The sequence below is a fragment of the Apium graveolens genome, chromosome 4, assembly GCF_009905375.1.
Source record: "Apium graveolens cultivar Ventura chromosome 4, ASM990537v1, whole genome shotgun sequence".
In the NCBI taxonomy this organism is placed as follows: Eukaryota; Viridiplantae; Streptophyta; class Magnoliopsida; order Apiales; family Apiaceae; genus Apium; species Apium graveolens.
The window spans coordinates 255,863,455-255,885,638 of NC_133650.1; the positions used below are offsets into that span (position 1 = coordinate 255,863,455).

Genomic DNA, 22,184 nt, shown 5'->3' on the forward strand with positions numbered 1-22,184 from the left:
CTAGATTTTAGCTGTTGTTTGAACCAGCCTTTCTAGAATATAAGAAATTTTTTACTTGATACAATCACTAAATAAGCTTAACATACTTGTACATTATCTTCACTGTATGTCAGAAGAAGTACCATGATACTGAACCCCAGTTTGGTTCTCAGTTGAAGATCCTGTTTAGTAGTGAAATTAAGTGAGAGAGTCCACAAACCTTTGAAAGAAAAGTTAGTTACATATTGACAGTACAGAATAAAAAATCAGGAATACTAGTGAAAACAGTAGTTGTCTTAAATGAGTTGTTATCAAATACAGTGGCATGCCATCAGTTGAGTTTATAAAACAATGCTGGCCTACTTGCATCAGGTATGGTAATGTCACAGAGCACTTTTAAGAAGCCGAAGATTTAGTTGCCCAACCATAAGTCATTTATTTTATTGGCAGGAAACTCCTCGTCTCGACAAGCTCTCCATGATCAAGTACCTTCGACTCTGCATTTCAATCTTTCTCTCAAACTAAATTCATTATGGGAGACTTGGAACTTTCCCCTGAGCTAAATAATGACGAAATTGCAGTTTCAGAAAAGAACCGACCAGAGTCACTCTCAAGCCAAAAAGAGATTGTTTCATTATTTGGACTCTTTGCTGCAGCTGATACTAAAGATTATATATTGATGTTCATCGGAAGTGTTGGGTCATGTATGCATGGTGCTGCACTTCCTGTTTTCTTCATTTTGTTTGGTCGCATGATTGACTTACTAGGACATATGTCTTCAGATCCTCATAGATCATCTTTGGAGGTTTCTAAGGTTGGTCTCTTCTCTCTGGACCTGTTGTCCTTGTTCTGGATCACTTCAGTTTCCTAGAGTTGTCATCCCAAAATTTAGAGTTCATTAGTTCATATTCTTTCTGTCACATGTTTATATGATCCTACTTGTGAATGTTCAGTAGTCTTATACATCTGAATAACTAAGCTTAAATGTCTATTAGACCTTCACGTCATTGCCACCTGTTCCCGCGTATCAATCAGGTTCTCGTTACCATTGCATATCGGTTGAAACTCTCAGTTATTTTGTCCCAGGCCGTAAAGTGATGCGACTGAGTTTAACATTCAGTTTATTGACCATGGCTGATAATATGATTTCGTAACTCTGCAGAAAATTAGAACTTTTGTGAGAGTAATGCTAAAAAGTAAAGAAAAAACTAGTTGCCTTTGACATAAGTACAGACTATCGATTAGTTTATCCCAGAAGGCAAAGCTATAATGGTCTTGTTACTTACCTGAAACCTGCTAGACCTGGTGGATACTGGATAGACTGATGAACAATTACTTTGCTTACAAAGTAACTTATTTTATTTGATAAAAATGCTGAGCCTCACAAGTCCTGCTACCAGTAACCCGCTAGACCTGGCACACTCACAACTTCTTTTCTTTTTCTATGCAGCATGCATTATACCTAGTTTATCTTGGATTAGTTGTGCTTGTATCAGCTTGGATTGGTAAGTTCATATTTTCATTATATTTATTAGCTTTTTGTGTTAGTCTTGTCCACCGATAGACTGTTTTTCAGTAATATCAGCATCCTGTTTACTTGTTTCTAGGAGTCGCATGCTGGACACAAACTGGAGAAAGACAGACTGCTTCTCTGCGATTCAAGTATCTTCGATCCGTATTGAGGAAGGATATAACATTTTTTGACACTCAAGCAAGGGATACAAATTTAACTTTTCACATATCAAGTGACGCCATACTGGTACAGGATGCTATAGGTGACAAGGTTCGTGATGCAGCTAGCTAAAGATTTTAAACTCGCGTTCCCTCTTCTTTTCTGTGTCTTTTGCTTTTATGGTAAGTGTAAACTGTGAGGTATACAAGCAGCTAGAGCTAGACCTTCGGTTACCTATAAACTTTTTTACCTGGATGATTGCAGCAGTTGGTGTTAATGATACAGCCATGTCCATGAGTACTCTGTATAGTGTGCACTCCTGCGAGGCTTAGTTGACTTCGTATGCTTATGTCCATACTAATTGCTACATGATATATAAACTTACTTGCCACTTCCTCTGAATTTTAATGCAGATAGGCCACAGTATACGATATCTTTCCCAATTCATTTTGGGATTTATACTAGGATTTATTTCAGTGTGGAAGCTCACTCTTGTAACCTTGGCCGTTGTTCCACTGATAGCTGTTGCTGGAGGAGGCTATACAGTAATAATGTCTACATTGTCAGAGAAAAGCGAGGCTGCTTATGCTGAAGCAGGAAAAATTGCAGAAGAGGTGAGTACAGATCTCTCTCCAAAGCGCAAAAATATATTTCTACACTTTAAACTTCAAATGTAAAGAGTTAATAGCAGCTGTTCCAGAGTGTGGTCCAATCCTCTTTGCAATCCACACTAGACCCTCAAAACTTTCAATATCTATCTTATCAGCTAGTTTCAGTAATGATGAATGAATTTACTTCACTGCTTGGATCAGTTTATTTCCCAAGTTCGTACGGTATACTCGTTTGTGGGTGAGGATCAAGCAGTTGAGGCATACTCTGGATCACTTAAAAATGCTCTCAAACTGGGGAAGAAGAGTGGAATGGCTAAAGGCATTGGTGTGGGTTTTACATATGGCCTTCTGTTTTGTTCTTGGGCATTACTTCTATGGTATGCCAGTGTACTTGTCAGGCATCGAGAAACAAATGGCGGAAACGCATTTACAACAATTATTAATGTCATCTTCAGTGGATTGTAAGTCTCATAACGAAGATAACAAGCATGCTCATTTAGATAAATTGTCATGAATCTGCCACCTTACAGAAACTGGAACATCTATTTCTGCAGCGCTCTTGGTCAGGCTGCTCCAAATCTTGCCGCCATTGCTAAAGGTCGAGCTGCGGCTACAAACATAATAAGAATGATCGAAGAAGACATTAACCCTTCAAGTATATCAGAAAAAAGGATGGTGTTGCCAAAAGTCGATGGACAGATTGAATTTTCTGAGGTCTGTTTCAGTTATCCATCTAGGGCTGGAATGGTGTTTGAGAATCTTTCTTTTTCTTTAACTGCTGGGAAAACTTTTGCATTTGTTGGTCCTAGTGGTTCAGGAAAAAGTACTATCATTTCGTTGATACAACGTTTCTACGACCCCTCTTCAGGTATTTTATATAAAAGCACCATAAGTAATAAGAAATACTCCAATTTTATGCCATGGTGTATGGTTTTACTTAGTAAGACAATAGCTTTATTTCAATGTATTATTTCTCAATACTCGATTCTTTTGCTGTCTGACTAGGTAAAATACTGCTAGACAGACATGATCTGAAGGATATCCAGTTGAAATGGTTGAGAGAACAAATGGGATTAGTTAGTCAAGAACCAACACTGTTTGCCACAACTATAGCTCTCAATATCCTATATGGTAAAGAAGGTGCCGACATGGATCACATAATTGAAGCGGCCAAAGCTGCAAATGCACATTCTTTTATTCAGGGATTGCCTGATGGTTATCAAACTCAGGCAGGTACTCACTGAACTCTCATTCTCGAGTGGTGGCTGTAATAGATAAATGCTAAACTTTAAAAGAAAAGAACAAGAATATTTTAAGATGATGTGATAATGAAACGGAAGCATGTCACAAGTACATGAATGATCACGTTTAAACTCCGGGAAAGGTAACTATAAGTCGATAATGCCAAGAGCCTTTAATAATGCAAAACTTATGTTTACAGGGTACATCATGAGAATAAAAGCTAAGCGAATTTACAGGGTAAACCGTCGAAACTTTGTCTGGTTCACGTAACCGGTTGACAAGTTGTCCTGATCTTGAATGAGCTTTCTGACATGGAAGCTGGCTCTCGCCAGCAACGCTAATCTTTTCTCAGAAGTTTATGTTATTTCCCTAAATACAGTTGAAAACTATGCAATCTACTTCATGAATAGGCTATCACTAGACACTTTTCTAGATTGTTGGCTTCACATTTTAACAAAATGTGGAGTGTATATCCATTATCATCAGTTTCACGTAGGTGTAGGGTGCACCTGCAATTAATGAAGGGACCTTGTTCAAATGGGAGCCTTCATGTTTAAATCCTATTGACCATTAGATAAACCTCGTATGGATAGCCAGCACGTAATCGTACAGAAATCAGAGGTGTGTAATTTATCGTAGCATAACTGTATTACTAATTTTAGACTTCAGGTGCTCTTATTGTGCTTTAGAAGTCTCTCTGCGCCACACTCGAGTAGTTTTATCAAGAGTCGATTCCTGTTTTCAAATCTTTGACTGGCCGATATTTTTCATTAGGTGGGACAAGGAGGAACTCAGCTGTCTGGTGGGCAAAAACAAAGAATCGCAATTGCAAGAGCAATGCTTAGAAACCCGAAAATACTTCTTCTTGATGAGGCAACAAGTGCACTTGATGTAGAATCAGAAATCGTTGTTCAGCAGGCACTACACAAAGTTATGTCTGGTCGGACTGCCATTATTGTCGCTCATAGATTATCTACTATTCGCAGTGTTGATCGGATCCTTGTCCTGAATAACGGTCAGATTACTGAGCAGGGAAATCACTCAGAGCTAGTGTCTAGAGGTGGAGAATTCGCAGCCCTCGTAAGACTTCAAGTTTCTGAAAATCTAAAAGATTCAGTTACAACTGGTGACATTGAAACTTCTGCAGTATCTAATTATAAGGACCTCACTGATAATCATAGCAATGAACATGAGACTAGGTTACTGAAATTAAAGGAGATTCAACTAGCTCAACACAAGCTAGCATCAGATAGCTCTGCTTCAACATCTTCAGTTTGGGAACTTGTCAAACTAAATGCACCAGAGTGGCCCTATGCTGTACTTGGCTCAGTTGGTGCGATTTTAGCCGGTATGTCAGCTCCTCTATTTGCTTTCGGAATCACATATATATTGACTGCATTCTACTCTTACAACAGTCACCATATTAAACAAGAAATTCAATGGGTTTCATTAATATTTGTTGGAGGAGCTATTTTGTGTATTCCCGTTTATTGGCTGCAACACTATTTCTACACCTTAATGGGAGAGCGCCTTACAATGAGGGTTCGCCAATTGATGTTTACAGGTTCTTTTCTTTCTCTTTACAGTCAATATGCCACCTTTTTCATATGTTGTATGGTATCTATTTCCAGAACTAATTTCTTCCTCTTTAAATCAGCTATCCTTTCGAACGAGGTTGGTTGGTTTGATTCGGATGAAAATAGTACTGGTTCATTAACATCAAAGTTGGCAGCAAATGCAACATTAGTACGAAGTTCACTGGCTGACCGTCTCTCGACGATTGTGCAAAATTTGGCACTAATGGTGACTGCATTTGTCATTGCTTTTACCTTGAGTTGGCGCATATCGTCTGTTGTCATTGCTACCTTTCCCCTTCTGGTTGGAGCTTCCATAGCAGAGGTATGTAGTAGACAAAAGAAGTTTAGTCTTCATTTTTATTCCCAAAGCTCGTAATTTATTTGTTCAGGTACAACAATAAAAAATAATGCTCATGTGGTTTGCTTATTTTGTTATTTTTTCATGCAGCAATTGTTTCTAAAAGGATTTGGAGGAGATTACAACCGTTCATACTCGCGTGCAACTGCTGTGGCATGTGAAGCTATTGCCAATATCCGTACTGTTGCTGCATTTGGCGCCGAAGATCAAATAGCCCTCCAATATGCATCTGAACTGAAGGAACCAAGCAAACAGGCGCTCTTGCGTGGCCATATATCCGGTTTTGGCTATGGTGTGACACAGCTCTTTGCATTTTGTTCATATGCACTTGGTCTCTGGTATGCATCAGTTTTAATGAAGGATAAGAACGCAAACTTCGGTGACCTAATTAAGTGTTTTATGATATTGATAATCACTGCATTGTCAGTGGCAGAAACACTTGCTCTGGCCCCTGACATTGTCAAGGGATCTCAAGCCTTGTACTCGGTTTTTGAAATTCTCCACAGGAAATCAGCCATAAACTCCAATTCCCCTGATTCAACACTAATGACCAGTATGAGAGGAGATTTAGAATTCAAGAATGTAAGCTTCAAGTACCCTGCAAGACCTGATATCACCATTTTTGATGGTTTGAATTTAAAAGTTTTTTCAGGAAAGAGTCTAGCTATAGTGGGACAAAGTGGATCAGGAAAGAGTACTGTGATTCAACTCTTGATGAGATTTTACGACCCTTCTTCAGGAATGATTTTTATCGATGGAGTTGATATTAAGAATATCAATTTAAAATCACTGAGGCTAAAGATTGGCCTAGTTCAGCAAGAACCAGCATTGTTCTCCACAACAATATACGAAAATATTAAGTATGGGAACAAAAATGCATCAGAAATTGAGATAATGAAAGCTGCAAAAGCAGCAAACGCCCACGGCTTTATAAGTAGAATGCCAGAAGGGTACCAAACTGAAGTTGGTGAAAAAGGAGTTCAATTATCAGGGGGGCAGAAACAGCGAGTGGCGATTGCAAGAGCAATACTAAAAAACCCAACAATACTTCTACTGGACGAAGCTACGAGTGCTCTGGACACAGCATCAGAAAGCCAAGTGCAAGAAGCACTTGATAAGCTAATGGTAGGAAGGACAACAGTTCTAGTGGCTCATAGATTGTCAACAATTCGAGACGCAGACAGCATTGCAGTGCTGCAAAATGGAAAGGTGGTTGAGATTGGCACACATGACCAACTCATTTGCAGTCCTCAAAGTTTCTATACACAGTTAGTTAATCTACAGCAGGGATAAGGGATGCATCATACAAGTCATTGATCACTCAGTCTTCTAGACTGACTCACACAGGGACTATACTTGAAAATTAAACCTGAATTCTCATACAACAGGCTTGTAATCTAAGGCACAATTTTATGTATGGCTTAGTCGGAATTATGAAGTTTAATAAAAAATTATTATATTGAACTATTATATTTTGCAGCCTGAACTCGTTTCTTTTATGCATCCAAGTTTAACTTTTCGAATTTACTTTTTACTTGAAGTGAAAGAATTTAACATAGTTTTTTCAAAAAATTATAGTAAATGTATAAGAAAAAAACAAAAGCAGAATAAGAAATGAAAGGAAGTAGGTGAATAGTTGGTGATCTTCCTTAACTGCAATGCACATGCAGGGTGGACCTTACTTTTGTATTCGTCCCCTTGCACTTGAGCCGCGTGATGCCTTTCGGGCTGATTGTTTATCTTCAAACTTCTTTTTTGCAAATAAATAACAACCTGCCTAAAACGTTTTCTACTTGTCTTGAATACGTTTGTCAATGCACACTTTTAATTGTTAATATCTTTAAATTCGTATTAGTATTAAATATAAAAATTTCACTGTATTAAAATACTGATAAATACGAATCCAACGAGATCACTCATGACTATGTTTCATATTATAGATTAGACGTAAATTAGTAGTTAATCGTTTACAGAAAGTTAAAAGAGGAAACGTTTAACGGGACTGACGCAGTAACACATAAAATAAAATAGATTTTAAAAGTTTAATCAAACTATCAAAGCATTCCTTGATCCTTCAACTTTTGGCTGTTAGCCGCTTAAAACTTTGATATTGATAAATTCTAAGTAGTAAGATGCAGGGTTATTTTTCAAATTACATATTTGTTTTAAAAAATTATAGATATGCTATTAAAATATAATATATACTCAAATCTATACTATAACAAAATATTAAAAATTTGTTAGTCGGTCGGTCGGTACGAGCTGAAATTACTTAATTATTTAAATTCTAATTATTAGGTCGATCAATTCTAATTTTAATTAATATTATAGTCAATTTCCTCTATCTATATTATTCTAATTTGTTATTTCGGGCTAAATTAAATTTAAGCAAACTAAATATAATTATTATAAAAAAATTATATAATAAACTTGGATAAACAAAATAATATATTTTATTTATCCAGAATAAAAAAGTACATTATACAATTGATGTAGACTAACACAAAACTAAAATAAAAATACAATTCGACTAACAAAAATAAAATTATATATACTGATTATTCAGTCTAAAACAAAATTAGAGATGTTCCTATGGAGATGCTCTAAATATATGCACTCCCTCCGTCCATTTGAATTTTAACATTTGAAATGAAGTGTTTGACACGCATTTTAAGGCTCCTATCTAGTATAGCTACATAAATTATTTTTTAAATTTTTTTCTTGTGAATAAATATTAAATATTTAAACTATTATTCAGAAAAAGAAAATTTTCAAAATAAGTTATATAATTATACTAGAGAAGAGTCTTAAAATGCGTGAGTATATTTTTGTATATAACTTTTAAAAGCCCTATTAGGTTTTGTAAAAAAGGGACAAATGACGGATTGAGAAATATTCATGATAAAATAAGATGTTCAACTTGTAGCATTCTGAAGTTGTGGAAAAATTAAAAAGTAAAACAACACATCTTAACGATGCTAAAAATGGGACTCAGCAGTTTTACCATAATTTTATGGGTATTATTTTGAAAGTCCTCATTTATTTTTATGTATCGAGCACCGTGTTTATCTTTTAAATAAAAATTATTATTTAAGCTTAAAACTAAAATTAAAAATTTATCAAAAAATCAAATATTATACTACACTTTGTTTATATATATTTGTCAGGATACTACACTTATCAATATCATGGTATTTTACCTAAAAGGTTATAACTGTAAATTCAAAATGCATACTATTCTTTAAAATTATTAAAATAGGGTTAATGTACTAATTTTTACAAAAAAATAATTATCATGTACTGGGTAATATTTATTAGAAAGGTCAATTTGGCCAAAGTTGGGGAAAGTAACAATATAAATGGGATCATGGTAGGTCTTATGTCAAGATTTCTATTTATGTGCTTATGTAATTAATCGGTAAAAAGAATAATATAAATGGGATGAAAGGAGGGTTACTTATATTTGCAAGTAAAATCAAGTTGGTAAAATAATGAAATATTATATAATTTTTATTTAATTATTTCTGTCGGAGTTCTACAGTTATTAACATTAAGATATTACGTAAAAGGCTCACTATACATTCAAAATACATGTGTATTCAAAATTTAAAAACCAAAATTCAAGTTATGAAGGGAAACAGTCAAGTTAATAATTACAAATGTGACACACACACTAAAATGTGTATAAATATACTGTAGACTGTTATTGAAAATGACTGGATATCAAATAGATCAACTGACAGTAAAACAAAACAACTTGAATAAACACTATATTTTATACATAGAGTAGCTGGCAAACGGTTGGCTTAGTTTTAGTAGCTTCTTGTCTTTTGGGTCAGCGCCCTCAACAACATTGTACCTCTCTTCTTCTTTCTGGTGATTTTTCTGCTCTCTCTTTTTATCTTTTTATACATACAATCTTTTTATCTATCTATCTATTTTGTCATTTGGGTTTTGAATATTTGTACCTTCACTTGCTCTCTTTTTTTCACATGATTCTTGATTTTTCTTGATACTTAGGGTTTAAACAAAAGGGGTGTCTCAAATTGTGTTCTTGATTTCAAGAATCACAAAGAAACAAGATTTAAAAGAAAGATCTGGGAAAAAATGAGTGCTTCTAGGTTTATTAAGTGTGTTACAGTTGGTGATGGTGCTGTTGGTAAAACATGTATGCTTATTTCTTACACCAGCAACACTTTCCCCACGGTTAGTTCTCTTGTTTTTGTGTTTAAAGTCATCTTTTTTATCGAATAATTGAAGGCTTATTTTAATTGTTTTTGCAATTTGGTTTTGATCTTGTGAATCTTTAGGGTAACATTTAATAAAACCAAGAAATACGTGTGTTTAGGGACTGTTTTGGTGATTGGAGAGGTTGGAGAAGTGTACCAAAATTAAATGTTGAGGCCTGTTTCTTGTGTTCAACTTATCTTCGAGTGTTTGTTATCGTATTTCAATTCCTGTCTGTTTCATTTGTCTGTTGGTTTTAAGAATTTTTAGGGATTACTTGACTGTTTACATATTAGATGCTTGATTTTTTGAGTTAATGACGATTTCGGTGAATTGGCATTACGGTGAATTGTTAGAGTTGGGATAAATGATATACAATATAGGGAAGGGGCCTTGTATGTTTGCTATGTCAGCTAGTAAAAAATTTGAAACTAAATTCATTTATATTGTTTTTACCCGTTTCATTATCTAGGGAGTGTGTTCCTTTATTGAAGTTTTTTTATCAGTAACAATTTGTCTATCTATGCTTCGCTTTGAATTGACGACTGTTTCAGAATTAAGATGCTGGTATTGCAGTCTTGTTTAGATGTTAATGACTTTGGAAAGGGAGCTGTGAATTGATATTCTATTACATTAGACAGATTATACATTGTTTTAGTCATTTCTCGTGCATAAGAAATAATATATACTGAAACAATTTGCCAATGACGATTGTAAAAGTGTTTTTGAAGTTCATATGTAATGGCTCATTCTGTCCTTGTCACTATCATTTGGGAGCAATAATAAAATCTTCGGTGTCACCTTTGTCCTTAGGATTATGTGCCAACTGTCTTTGACAATTTCAGTGCAAATGTGGTTGTGGATGGGAGCACCGTCAACCTAGGCTTGTGGGATACTGCAGGTAATTGCACGAGACCTGTTTTTCAGTTAATGGTGTATTATAACTTTCATCTTTTGAATTCTGTATTGTGTATATTTTAACAGGTCAAGAGGATTACAATAGATTGAGACCCTTAAGCTATCGCGGAGCAGATGTATTTCTTCTTGCATTTTCCCTCATTAGCAAGGCTAGTTATGAAAATGTTGCGAAGAAGGTGAGGTTGTGTCTGGGGTTTAATCGGCGTGTGCATTAATAACGAACTTCCTCCGCGATTTGCTGATTTCTTTTTCCTTTACTATCATTTTAGTGGATTCCCGAACTTAGGCACTATGCACCTGGAGTTCCGATAATTCTTGTTGGAACAAAGCTTGGTAAGATACTAACAGATCTAGTACTTCTACAACTTGCAGTCTCTATCTGTGAAATGAATGATAAGTTACCATGTTAAGATAAAGCTTGTATCAGTTAAATCGTTGAGTATCTGCCGCAAGACATGCATTGTGACCTATAACACGAATTTAGAATTAAAAAAAATCATTTTACGAGTTGGCAGGTCAAGACTAACCCAAGTGAGTTGACATTCGTCAGTCAGCACTGCTTTGAACTGTGCAGGTTGAAAAAAAATCGGATTTTGGTTCTGCCAGGCTCTTTTCAGAAACTTTTTCTTGTTTTTTTTTTCTGGTCTAAGATCTCACTTTGTATCTTAAATGAAACATTGGTATGTCATTAGTAGTTTTTCTTGGTAATGGAAGCAATTTGCCAATTCTAACTTGCAAGTTACAAGTATATCCATAAGCAATTTTTACAAAGCATTAAATAATTTATGATCATTGTTGCTTTCAGATTTGAGGGATGATAAGCAGTTCTTTCTAGACCACCCTGGTGCAGTCCCCATTACTTCAGCTCAGGTAAAAACTTCCAAGACCATACATAGTTGTTTCTTTCTCTAGGCTAGCTCGATTTCTTTTTACAAATATCCGAATATTTTTTCCTTACATGAAGGGAGAGGATCTGAGGAAACTGATTGGAGCTCCGGCTTACATTGAATGTAGTTCAAAGACACAACAGGTATGTCCTCTAATAATTTCATTCGGTCGTCCAGCTTCTTGGAAGTGAATATGTTTAATGTAACATGTTACCCCATGAACTGCAGAACGTGAAAGCAGTTTTTGATGCGGCTATCAAAGTAGTACTCCAACCGCCTAAGCAAAAGAAGAAGAAAAAAAAGGGCCAAAAAGCTTGCTCAATCTTGTGATCTAGGGAACACTAGAGTTGCTTGTTTAAGCAAGAAAGCTGTCTCCTTCCCTTGGTGCATTTACTTTGTTACTTTTAAAGTTTTCATTTTAGTTGTCCATCCATTGACGAAGCACCGACCATATCTTGTAGCGTCCCCCTCGCCTTGTTAGAGATTGCGTTTAATTCATCTAGTTATTTGATCTGCTCTAACTGGAATGTTTGCCATCTGTGTAATTGTTTACTAGTCCTTGAAACATGTTTTACTGAAGTTCTTATTCCAATTTAACATATATGACCGATATAATGTAATAACAATCTTGTGCAACACATTATTTTTTTGTTTTTTTATTTGCAATTTTTTAATAATGCGTCTCACTGGTGAACCGGTGCCTGCTTGCTTTAGAATTTCCTTCAAGATTGGAAAAATAAAATGGTGTATCTGATAACATCATTACTCAATTATGTTACAAGTTTTATTTAAATTAGTTAAGACCTTTTATTTTGCTTGAAAAAAGCTTTTTCTTGTTTTAAAATTTGAAATTCTTTCGTGCAACTTGTGCACTTGAAATTGACATAAATATGTGCGAGTATTACTGAAATCTATGTAAATCAATTTTAGATTGAAATCTCTTGCAATATTATATACCACTGTAATATGTAAGTGGTATTGCTCTTGATCATGAGATAAGATGGCCACCAAAATAAGTACTCGTAACACTTACTAGGCTGATATTTGTAGTTTACCATTTGGCAGTTGATTTTAAAGAGTTTTAAACTTGCGATGGAAAGATTTAGGAGTCACTTGGCAAACAACTTATCCATTGATGCTAGATCAAACATGAAGTTAAACAGCACTGTGATATTCTTATTAACAGAACAGACGCACTCCACACTCCACAGTATGATGTTCAAAAAAAGCAAAGACAATTCCATTTTACATATACCAACAAACTTACATGAATTGTTAAGAATTTCTCGCAAGCTAAACTTGAAAAGGGGTAAATTACAGAAGTATATTCAACACACCAATATCCGCCTGAAGTCCAAATGGGCGCTGTACTAATTAATTGATATGGGGCTCTCGCCCATTGAACTACGGTTTATATCCACTTCAGCAAAATCTATTTCTGTCCACCGCCAAATTTTCGATCCAACACAGGAATTTCTCAATGTCATACTTTGACAGCATCAAATTTCTCACCCATCAAACCACCTTTCTGTTTCTGAAATTGAATATAACGCAATGTGCTGGAAAAATAAGCATTTGTCGCTGGATCAGCAGTAGTTGTGTCACTTTGCATCTCAGTCTTTATTAGTTCTACAAGATCTTGAATTGCAGCACTTGTTATATGTTGATTCCCCTTCTCAAAAAAGTAAAGGTACCTGTAGCATTAAATATCAAGCCAAGGATTCGTTTAGATTATAAACAGAACCAACAAATTAAAAGGTTCTCATCGTCTATTCAGCAGTGTCCACTAACTTGTTCAAGATTTCAACAAACAGAGTCACAGGCCCACTGCTGCCCCGTGTAGCATTTGCCATCTGCTGTGCAGCATTTGCAATCCTTAATGAACGCTTGAGACAAAGGAGTACCCTAAATTACAGATAAATATTTTACGTCATCATCTTCTTGTTGTCTTGGACAATAGCCTTTAATAAAATTCCTATAATGTGAACTAGATAATCAGGTGTATATATGAACAAGTAAAAAAGTACCACACCTTTCTCCATCCTTAATTCCATCCTGATTGTCAACCCAAAAGAGATGTGAACATGCATATACTGCTCTACACTGGTCAGGTTTTTTTAGTAGTTTTGCTGAATACTGAAACATCAATAACCAAAAAACTATTGAAGATATTCGTGAAAGTCCAGAACTTAGATTTGCACAGTTGAGCTTTGAAGTATTTTTACCCCTGTGGCCTTGTGGGTTAGGGTATCCCTATTTTCGACGCCAAATACATTTATCCTCTGTAAGGTCCCAATTATTAGGTGTATAGCAGTCACCTGCTCTTTCGAGTCCTATTATAACAAATAACATGACAAAAAAAAACAAATCAGTCACATCCCTTTGTTTCAAAATCCACAAGGCACAAGAAATGGAAAAATAAAAAATTACCGCAACTTCTTCCTCATATAAAACAAATGCCTGAGTGAAAAGTTCATAAGCAAGTGGCTCGATTTCGCAGTCACTGGCAGCCTGAACATTGGAAAGCAAGTGCATTTCAACAAACAAGAATGTATGCTTGATGGTTGCAAGCAAAACAATCAAAGATCAACCTATTTGAGAAATATAAAACATGCAGGGAACATGCTTGTGGAATTTAGTGAACAGAGTAGACCACTGAAATAATAGTTTATTTTCCTTGTTCATAGCAGACTGCACTTATTAGAGCTAGTCACAGCCTTCAGACAAATATAAAAGTTACTTAACAAGAATCACCCGCCCAAGAATTTTACAACATCAGAAAGCGTTTTTAGTTTTTATTAGCCAATTTTCCATACTGTCGAGAAATTTTACCTCGGCACAATGCAAGTACAACCTCAGTGCCAGCTCAGGTGATGGAACAGAAGAAAGTGTTTCAATAATCTGCAAAGGTCTTTACCACATTATGACTGCAACCAAGTCCTTGTAGGGAATAAATAAGAGACGGTGATGTAGAAATTTAATGTTGCCGAACTCAACATACTAAGTTAACAATGAAATATGAATCAAGACCTGACACTGGAGCGAGTCAAGCTTAAATATAAGACCACTTTTCTGAGACTTGAGATAGCCTATATCTCATAGAGAACATGTTACCTGGTTTAAGAGCTGAAAAATATTCTTTGGAGTAGCAGGAATTTCTTCACTAGTCACATCTCCGTCCTGAACTTGCAATTTCCTCACCAACTGCAACCAAAACTTGTGATTGAAACGGATGTCTATTTGACAATGATATGAAAATAATGAGCTCAAGAACCGGTTCTCCCACCAACCTATGTGTTGAAATAAACAGTAAACTAAAACAACTAAACATGCACGACTATAGTCCATATTTCAGTATGTCTACCACTCCAATCTGTTAACGTTGTATCCAACTGATGCATTTGAATGACTGGTGAAAAAAAATTGAAGATAAAGAAAAGGTTGTGGAATATAGTAAAAATGGCTTATTAGATCCAGCATGATAAGTATACAGCATAAGTTGTCAGCAGTGTCATAATCAATATGACAGATTTTCAGTTAAATTCATAAAGCATGCAAACCCCGAGTACAAACATGATAAGTATACAGCAGGCAGATAAACAAATACGAAGCCTACACTAAAGTAAATGACTTTAGACTAATTTTTCCATTCACAAGGCACTGAAATCTCTTGGCTGGATACAAACTTCATTAATTTTTCTGGCACCAAATAAATGATATTCTAAGGAATATGGTATGATCTCGCATATCTACAGCTTTTCTATCCAAGAAAAATTACAAAAAAAATTGTCCATTTTCAACCAGTGATTTTTCAATTCATTTCCTAAGGTATTCAAGGCAGCATTTCTTTGAAACTGGAAAAGCATACTATATGAACTGCAGTTTCTTCATACTTTTTTAAAAACCATAATTACTAGGTGCCAAAGTACTAATTAGCTAAATTTATGACATGAAAAGCAATTCAAAGTGCAGTGCTTGGTGCTAACCGGATGAACACAAATATCACAAACCAACACACATTATTAGAAAACACTGAATACAAACCTTCAAAGCAGAAAAGACAAGAGGAGGAACTGTATACGGCAGACGCTTTGGTCCTCCAGTCATAATATGGTTCTTCACAGTAACTATAATCTGTAGTAGTAACAGGTGTAACAAGACCCTGAGTTAGAGTTCACATCCATGAGGAATGATTAGTGCAAGGATCCGCTACATTTTCTTATCACTATGAGGAAACCTTTTCTGTTTAGGTGTAAACTGTTAATAACTAGTCTTCTTAGCCGAATCCTAAACTGGCATGGATTTGATATTGCATATTTGTAAATAAACTTTGTATGTAGAGTTTTAATTTGTGCATGTGTCTAGCTAAATGATTTGTATAGTAGTCTGTTCCAGGGCGTTCTTTGTATTGTAGCTTCGAGAAATATCTGCTTTCCACAAAATTCAACTCCAAATATTCTAGAGTCGAGAAATCACCCTAAACTATTGCAGAAACCATTGATCGTTTGACTCTGCATTAAATAAGCTGCAAGTTACCAACATCCAGAAGTAATTACCTTTAGCATCTCTTCAGGATCTTCATTGTACAACATATGTATTAGACGGGCAACAGAATTTTGTTCCTCCTTAAAATCTTCCTCATCCAGCTAATGACAGGAATAGTACAATGAAAGATAATGAGAGATAATGGCTCCTTTAACGAAGGAACACGAGAAAATATAAAAAATATTCAAGATGGCTAGTAAGTAGTAATCTATATCAATGGACTGCTTGAAAAACTCAGAAACATATGCAACATCAGAAACTTTGACAAACCTCATCCATAGAGGTTTCATCTAGATCCTTTATAAGTCCTTTTATTAACTTAAACAATACATCAACCTGCAAAACGAACAAACTAAAATAATGCAGATCTGATATATGAGGATAAAAACCATACTTGAATACAAGGAGGACTTGGACCTTGTCAGCAGTGGAAACACATGTGTTATTTTTCATTATGCTTTGAATAATAACCATAGCCATTATTTTATTTGTGCTACTGTCGAGGTGGTCCATAACGCGAGGATAATTAGAAAGTGTCAAAGCTGTGGCGATATCATTGTATTTCTCTAACGGAGCACTTAAAAGAGCAACAACTTGTTTTGTTGCTCTGCTATCTTCAAGCTTTGGTTTTCCTGAAAGTGTTTTGACGCAGGCTCCCTGTCAATATTAAATAAAAGACGGATTATGATCACTCTCACAAGAAGACCATGTTATAGATATGTACATTAATGCTACCAAGTACCAATACGAGAAATGACTGATATTTTTCTATATGGTCATATAAAGTAGTCTTCCTGACTTCCAAGCTAATTATGGTTTATAGACCTGGCATCCATACGTCAAATCTAGTCGTACACAGATCTGGGATGGCTGCTGCATCTATGGGGTCGTGGCGCACAACTTGGTGACATCCTTTAAAGGTGACCAAATGTGCAGGCCATCGGGACGCCACACACCATATGGATGCCAAAAAAAACAAGCAACCCATCATATCTTAACATCAGAATAGCATAAAAGAAATATACCAGCACTTGATCCACGTAATCGAGTCGCTCAGGATGAACACGTAGGCTAAAAGCAAGGAGAGCAACGTACAAAGTGATGACTCCAACAATAGGCATGTCAGCTTGTGCTTCTATCACCTGTCATCGGTTATATTTATATCAAATCCTTGCATCGAAAATAGAAGACGGCATAAAGAGAACGTCACAAAGTAATTATAACTAAGAATATAAACATGTGTGCATCTAGTATGGTATATGCGAAGTATAGTAAACGAGACATTTTATAATATCTGATAATTTAATATGGTGCTCAGTTAACTCATAAAATGGTAACAGCAGAAGAGATGGAAAAAATTAATTTCAAGTTCATAGAAACTACAAGTACGGATATATGACAGATACCAAGTCAGATTGGTAAGTGATAGACGAATTAAGCCAAATAGCACATCCAATGTATGACAAGTTCATACTAAGGACTTTAAGTTGTGAAACAAGAAGTGAATGAACATCAAACATTGATTTGAGGAAGTAACCTTAATAAAGGTATTTTTCCAATAACTGTCCAAAATTCTGAACTTGGTTAATGGCTTTATTTAGAGCCAAAATAACTAGTTACCTTCCCGCATCACATTTCCAAGCACAGCATCTATTATTCTTAGTAGATTGGCATATAATAAAAGACGGGCAGTAAACTATATTTAGAAAACGATTACATTTCCAAGCACAGCATCTATTATTTTCAGTAGATTGGCATAAAAGAGGGCCAGTAAATTATATTTAAAAAACAATGAAAGTTACCTTTTCGATGGCCCCACTTAATTTAGTAAATGCCTCAACTTGCAGAAAGTCTGTCAGTACCTGATAATATACATAGATCAATAAGATTTCTGAAGTACGATTACCAAAAAAGTGTTTGCAAACAACTTACCTCAGGACTTGACGATGCATAGTTGGACAGTCTGTCCATTAATCGTGATAAGACTGTCTTGATATCAACCGTTGCCTGAATTTAAAGGCACAAGGATGAATATTATGACTTAGAAGTTTACCACTGTTTTGTTGTTTTGCCTATATATTGAAAGGGAAACAATGTGTATCCAGTAGCTACAACTTTCAGTATACAGCAACAAATTAAATAAACAATAGAAAGACAACCTGCTGAATAGTGGTCTGAAACCACATATCTCCTAATATTTCAGTAGATAGGTATAAGTGGAATTAAAATTAATATATACATTGAACATAAATTATCACCATGTTTGAGTAACAGAGATTGAATGCTCACTACATGAGTAATATTTTTTTTGCAGGATGGAAGGTCCAAGGGCGGCATTAAAAAAATACCAAACAAATTTCAACAAAATCGATCCATAATTGAGTATATGACTAACAAAAGTTATGTGGGTTGCACCAGGTGGAAAGAACATTTTATAATAACATATACAAATACTTCAAAAGTTTAAAATCTGCAAAATGTCAAATAATACCCCAATCAGGCAAGAAAAGAATTGGTAACTGTAGCAAACAGTGAAAGTATAAAGTGCATGTCAACTACCATAACAATCTCAAGGTTCAGCAAGGAAGTTGCCAAAACTAGTACAGATGTAGCATAAGATTATATGTCAAAAAAATATATACAAAACCCAGATGCAAAAATTATATAAGGATTTCATAGCATCGTACGGTAGATCATGCACCTGAAGTTGCGGGAAAGCACCCAATAATGTCTCGAGAGTCTGCAAGTGGTACTCATCAGGAAATACTTGAATTATGCAGTCCATTAGATAATACTGTGCAAGCTCATCCTTGCAGTTTATAACCTGAAAAATTTTAATTTCAAAATTGTATTCAAAATTTGGTGACACAAAATATTGAAGGGCCAAATAATCAAACCTGCTCCAAAACTCTTGGAAGGACGGTGTCTCTATACATTTCAAGATCGACAGCCTCTATCTGGCTAAGAACATGCAAATTTTTTCCGACCTAAAATTTCAGAGGGATGCATTAATTCGTCTTAACTCTTAACACTCAACCATAAGAAATTTAAGGATAGTGCTTGAGGGTATTGGTATTACGAGATCACAAAGCTCGCTCCTTTCTTTCTCCATCTTCTCTCTTATCCTGACAGGTCCCTGCAGACCAGAAAGTCCGAATGAAGGCCTCAACTCAGGATCACCATAATGTATGTATCACAAGAACTATAACACCTGCATGGCCAAAAATCATGCCCTCATGACTCATTTTCAGATTTGTGGCAATGCAAGTACCTAACCTATGCTTGTTTCATGATAGCATATACAACTATTACACCACATACCTGATAGTGCATCCGGACCCAGAGCTTATTCATCTCAGCAAAGTTCTGTAGCACAAACTCTACAGCATCCATGACGGTGTCTTCATCACTGCAGCAAAAAGAATAGCATAGCCCCTCAGTTACTCGGGTATCATATTTTGTTCTAGGAAAACGTTTCAGCATAAAGAAGATGAACAAAATCCAGAAACTAGTAGAATTAAGCTAAAACAAAATTTTCCGCCAAACTAGGTACAAATAACATAATAACCTACTTCATTTTAGGAACTGTTAGGGATTTATATATAATTTACTACAAAACTGTGCTTCACTTAATCACTTCCATCCTAGAAAGAACAAAGGAAACTGACAGCAATGACAGGGCTATGTCAGATGGTGCAGAAGGGACTTAAGTAGGAGAGAGAACTTAGTAGAAGGCATGAATGACTATGAAAAAGTAGAACGAGAAGATTTCTGGAGAAACAGAATCCTAAAACCATCATCATTGAATAACTTAAACTTTTTTAGGTACAATTCATTCTAAATCTTTTGAGTTATTCACTCAGTCAAATTGCATTTAATGTTCGATTTTACATAAATCCAAATTCTAAACAGCGAATAAACAATTTAATCAATTCACAAGAAGAGAAAAACCATAAAAGGCAATATTTTGTTGCCTTACCCTTCAGACTGAGAACCAATATCTGCCAACTTATCTCTACTAACTTGAGAAAGGTAACTCCTTAAAAAGAGACCGCGTATGGGATGCTGAATAGCACGACACATCTCCACGAGATCTTTAAGAACATCTTTAGCAGAAACATCCTTTGACTTGATGTAAACGGATCCTACGGTACATAGCAAATACCTAATAGAAGACCATAAATAAACATTATACAACATTACATGTCGTGATAACATGTATTAAGTCTATGATAAAGCATTTGCAGTAAAAGAGAAAAGCAATATGAAAAGTACAAGTTATCACACAACTGAACACTTGTAAAATTTTAAAGTTAATGTGGCAATAATCGCCTCTACTTGTGCAAATTCAATTAGAACCAAGCACCACATCTATTAGCACAGAAAAAAGTGGTTTTGCTGGACTAGTGGCGACTGGTCGACGATCGGTTTGAGAAAGAGAAAGTCGACCGGAAACGTCAACTTGTGAATTGTCGACTATGTAGACTAATTAGTTGACTTATCGACTAGTCAGTCGACTAGTAGGTCGATTATTGCAAAATCCAATTAAAACCTACTCAACATCAACAACAATAAACATGCTAATCTCAACTTATATATCTTTGTGTGTGTGTTTAGGTATGTATAAATTAATTAAAAATGAATATATATGTAGGATAATTTGTGTATACATTAGTATAGTAAGCGCATTTATGTGTGTACATGGAAGGGGACAAAAGATATGTTTGTAATTAACATATCTATTTAGTGATTGATATACATATTAGTACAGGAATGTTAGACTTTTGTTGTGGGAAACTACGTATGTAAGATAAATACTATTATATATTATTTAATAGTTAATACTCCCTCTGTCTTTTTCATTTTTTTACACTTTCCTTTTTGGATGTCCCCTCCATTTCTTTACATTTCAAAATTTACCAAAAATAGTCAATGGGGTCCCCTCCATTTCTTTACATTTCAAAATTTACCAAAAATAGTCAATGGGTCCCCCCATTTCCCTACTTTTCCACCCTTTTCACACTACTTTTACCCCATTATCTCCATTTTATACATTAAAAATCAGTGGGTCCCACCACTACACCCACTTTTCTTTCTCTTTTTCACTACTTTATACATATTTCTTATTCTCTGTGTTCAATCATTTAGATAACAAATAAAAGGACGGAGGGAGTATTATTTTGTGGACTAGTCAATTATTACTATTTTGTGGACTAATCACGACAAGCTGGACCTCTATCGACTCGACTTATCAACGTGACACCATGCATGAAAGTGCTTAGTTTCTTACTTCCGCAAATTCACACAACACTATTCATTAGTACATATGATTAACTCGACTTGTTCCACAATGTACATTTAGAGGCACAACAGAATTCAGTGAACTTACAGTCTAGGTAAAATATTTCCAGCATGTTGAACAAGTTCATACAAGTCAACAACAGAACAACCATGGCGATCTTCCTCTTTAAAAAACACTTCCAGCTTTCGTAATTCATCAAAAGCACGCATATCTAATACATTACACAAAACAACAAACTTTAATCGAAACATAACAAAATTCAATCCAGATCACATAATAACAACCAACAATAACAGTAATTACACAATTGGTAGTATTTGTGAGGCGAAAGTCTGGAAGTTCGAAGCTCCGATAACAAGAGAGCAGAGAATTTGAGTGCTTCTTTGAGATTATTAGAGTCCTGTGAGGCAATTAGGGTTTGGAATAAGTTGGATCGGAAAATAAGTTGATTAACTAAATGAATGATTGAAATTAAAGAGATATAATAAAAGGATGAATAATAGTAATTACCAAGGCGCGATGCATATAAAAGGCGTTGTGTTGAATGGCAGCAATGCCTTCAGCAAGCCATTTCTCTTCGTCTTCGAAACCTCCTCCTCCACTTATCATTTTCTACTCTCCTTCTGTTCTGTTGTGTGTTGCTGTTTACAACTATACTTCAACAATTCTTATATGGCCGTATATGAGTAAAGTTCTATGGAGTCACCTTTAATTGGAGTCATCGGAGTCCATATATGTTCTGCAAATAAAATATAGCTTAAAATATTGCAAAACATATTATTTTTCGACAAACATCACTATTCTATCAAAAATCTTGTAGATTGCATACATTTTACAAGCAGAACATTGCAAAAATATATATTCTA

General features: G+C 35.2%; 3 protein-coding genes across 5 annotated transcripts; 2 read left to right on the plus strand and 1 right to left on the minus strand.

The window, feature by feature from the left end:
* Positions 1 to 328: 328 nt before the first annotated feature.
* LOC141720843 (ABC transporter B family member 13-like) lies at positions 329 to 6,903 on the plus strand. Its single transcript, XM_074523481.1, has 11 exons — positions 329 to 351; positions 430 to 793; positions 1,430 to 1,484; positions 1,587 to 1,762; positions 2,065 to 2,265; positions 2,464 to 2,723; positions 2,817 to 3,130; positions 3,268 to 3,491; positions 4,279 to 5,068; positions 5,162 to 5,403; positions 5,530 to 6,903. The coding sequence occupies exons 2-11, from the start codon at positions 512 to 514 to the stop codon at positions 6,730 to 6,732; spliced, it is 3,747 nt and encodes a 1,248-aa protein (XP_074379582.1). The 5' UTR covers positions 329 to 351; positions 430 to 511; the 3' UTR covers positions 6,733 to 6,903.
* Positions 6,904 to 9,165: 2,262 nt separating this feature from the next.
* LOC141720845 (rac-like GTP-binding protein 5) lies at positions 9,166 to 12,109 on the plus strand. Its single transcript, XM_074523486.1, has 8 exons — positions 9,166 to 9,315; positions 9,460 to 9,645; positions 10,480 to 10,567; positions 10,651 to 10,760; positions 10,854 to 10,917; positions 11,390 to 11,454; positions 11,549 to 11,614; positions 11,700 to 12,109. Exons 2-8 carry the CDS (start codon positions 9,547 to 9,549, stop codon positions 11,799 to 11,801), a joined length of 594 nt encoding a protein of 197 aa, XP_074379587.1. The 5' UTR covers positions 9,166 to 9,315; positions 9,460 to 9,546; the 3' UTR covers positions 11,802 to 12,109.
* Positions 12,110 to 12,621: 512 nt separating this feature from the next.
* On the minus strand, positions 12,622 to 21,984 carry LOC141720844 (vacuolar protein sorting-associated protein 35B-like). Of its 3 annotated transcripts, none has more exons than XM_074523484.1 (22): positions 21,829 to 21,984; positions 21,622 to 21,718; positions 21,406 to 21,529; positions 19,996 to 20,181; positions 19,338 to 19,425; positions 19,096 to 19,152; positions 18,914 to 19,003; positions 18,718 to 18,825; positions 17,949 to 18,023; positions 17,819 to 17,878; positions 17,042 to 17,158; positions 16,434 to 16,673; positions 16,287 to 16,352; positions 16,028 to 16,117; positions 15,516 to 15,605; positions 14,586 to 14,675; positions 14,304 to 14,372; positions 13,902 to 13,982; positions 13,697 to 13,804; positions 13,504 to 13,607; positions 13,263 to 13,376; positions 12,622 to 13,165 (listed from the first exon to the last, which is right to left on the minus strand). In XM_074523484.1, the coding sequence occupies exons 1-22, from the start codon at positions 21,925 to 21,927 to the stop codon at positions 12,955 to 12,957; spliced, it is 2,364 nt and encodes a 787-aa protein (XP_074379585.1). In that variant the 5' UTR covers positions 21,928 to 21,984; the 3' UTR covers positions 12,622 to 12,954. The 3 variants fall into 3 exon arrangements, with proteins under 3 accessions (XP_074379585.1, XP_074379584.1, XP_074379586.1); XM_074523483.1 differs by having other exon boundaries at positions 18,718 to 18,840; XM_074523485.1 differs by lacking the exons at positions 19,996 to 20,181; positions 21,406 to 21,529; positions 21,622 to 21,718; positions 21,829 to 21,984 and having other exon boundaries at positions 18,718 to 18,840; positions 19,096 to 19,227.
* Positions 21,985 to 22,184: the final 200 nt, after the last annotated feature.

Bases quoted from the DNA above. Each gene is read 5' to 3' on its own strand.
- LOC141720843 (XM_074523481.1), top strand. From the start codon at position 512: ATGGGAGACTTGGAACTTTCCCCTGAGCTAAATAATGACGAAATTGCA. The intron at 1,763-2,064 runs GTTCGTGATGCA...ATTTTAATGCAG, and splicing joins AGGATGCTATAGGTGACAAG to ATAGGCCACAGTATACGATA. The intron at 5,404-5,529 runs GTATGTAGTAGA...TTTTTCATGCAG, and splicing joins TTGGAGCTTCCATAGCAGAG to CAATTGTTTCTAAAAGGATT.
- LOC141720845 (XM_074523486.1), top strand. From the start codon at position 9,547: ATGAGTGCTTCTAGGTTTATTAAGTGTGTTACAGTTGGTGATGGTGCT. The intron at 9,646-10,479 runs GTTAGTTCTCTT...CTTTGTCCTTAG, and splicing joins CCAGCAACACTTTCCCCACG to GATTATGTGCCAACTGTCTT. The intron at 10,761-10,853 runs GTGAGGTTGTGT...CTATCATTTTAG, and splicing joins ATGAAAATGTTGCGAAGAAG to TGGATTCCCGAACTTAGGCA.
- LOC141720844 (XM_074523483.1), bottom strand. From the start codon at position 21,927: ATGATAAGTGGAGGAGGAGGTTTCGAAGACGAAGAGAAATGGCTTGCT. The intron at 21,530-21,621 runs GTAATTACTGTT...GTAATGTATTAG, and splicing joins TCACAAATACTACCAATTGT to ATATGCGTGCTTTTGATGAA. The intron at 18,024-18,717 runs GTGCATGATCTA...CTTTAAATTCAG, and splicing joins GTGCTTTCCCGCAACTTCAG to GCAACGGTTGATATCAAGAC.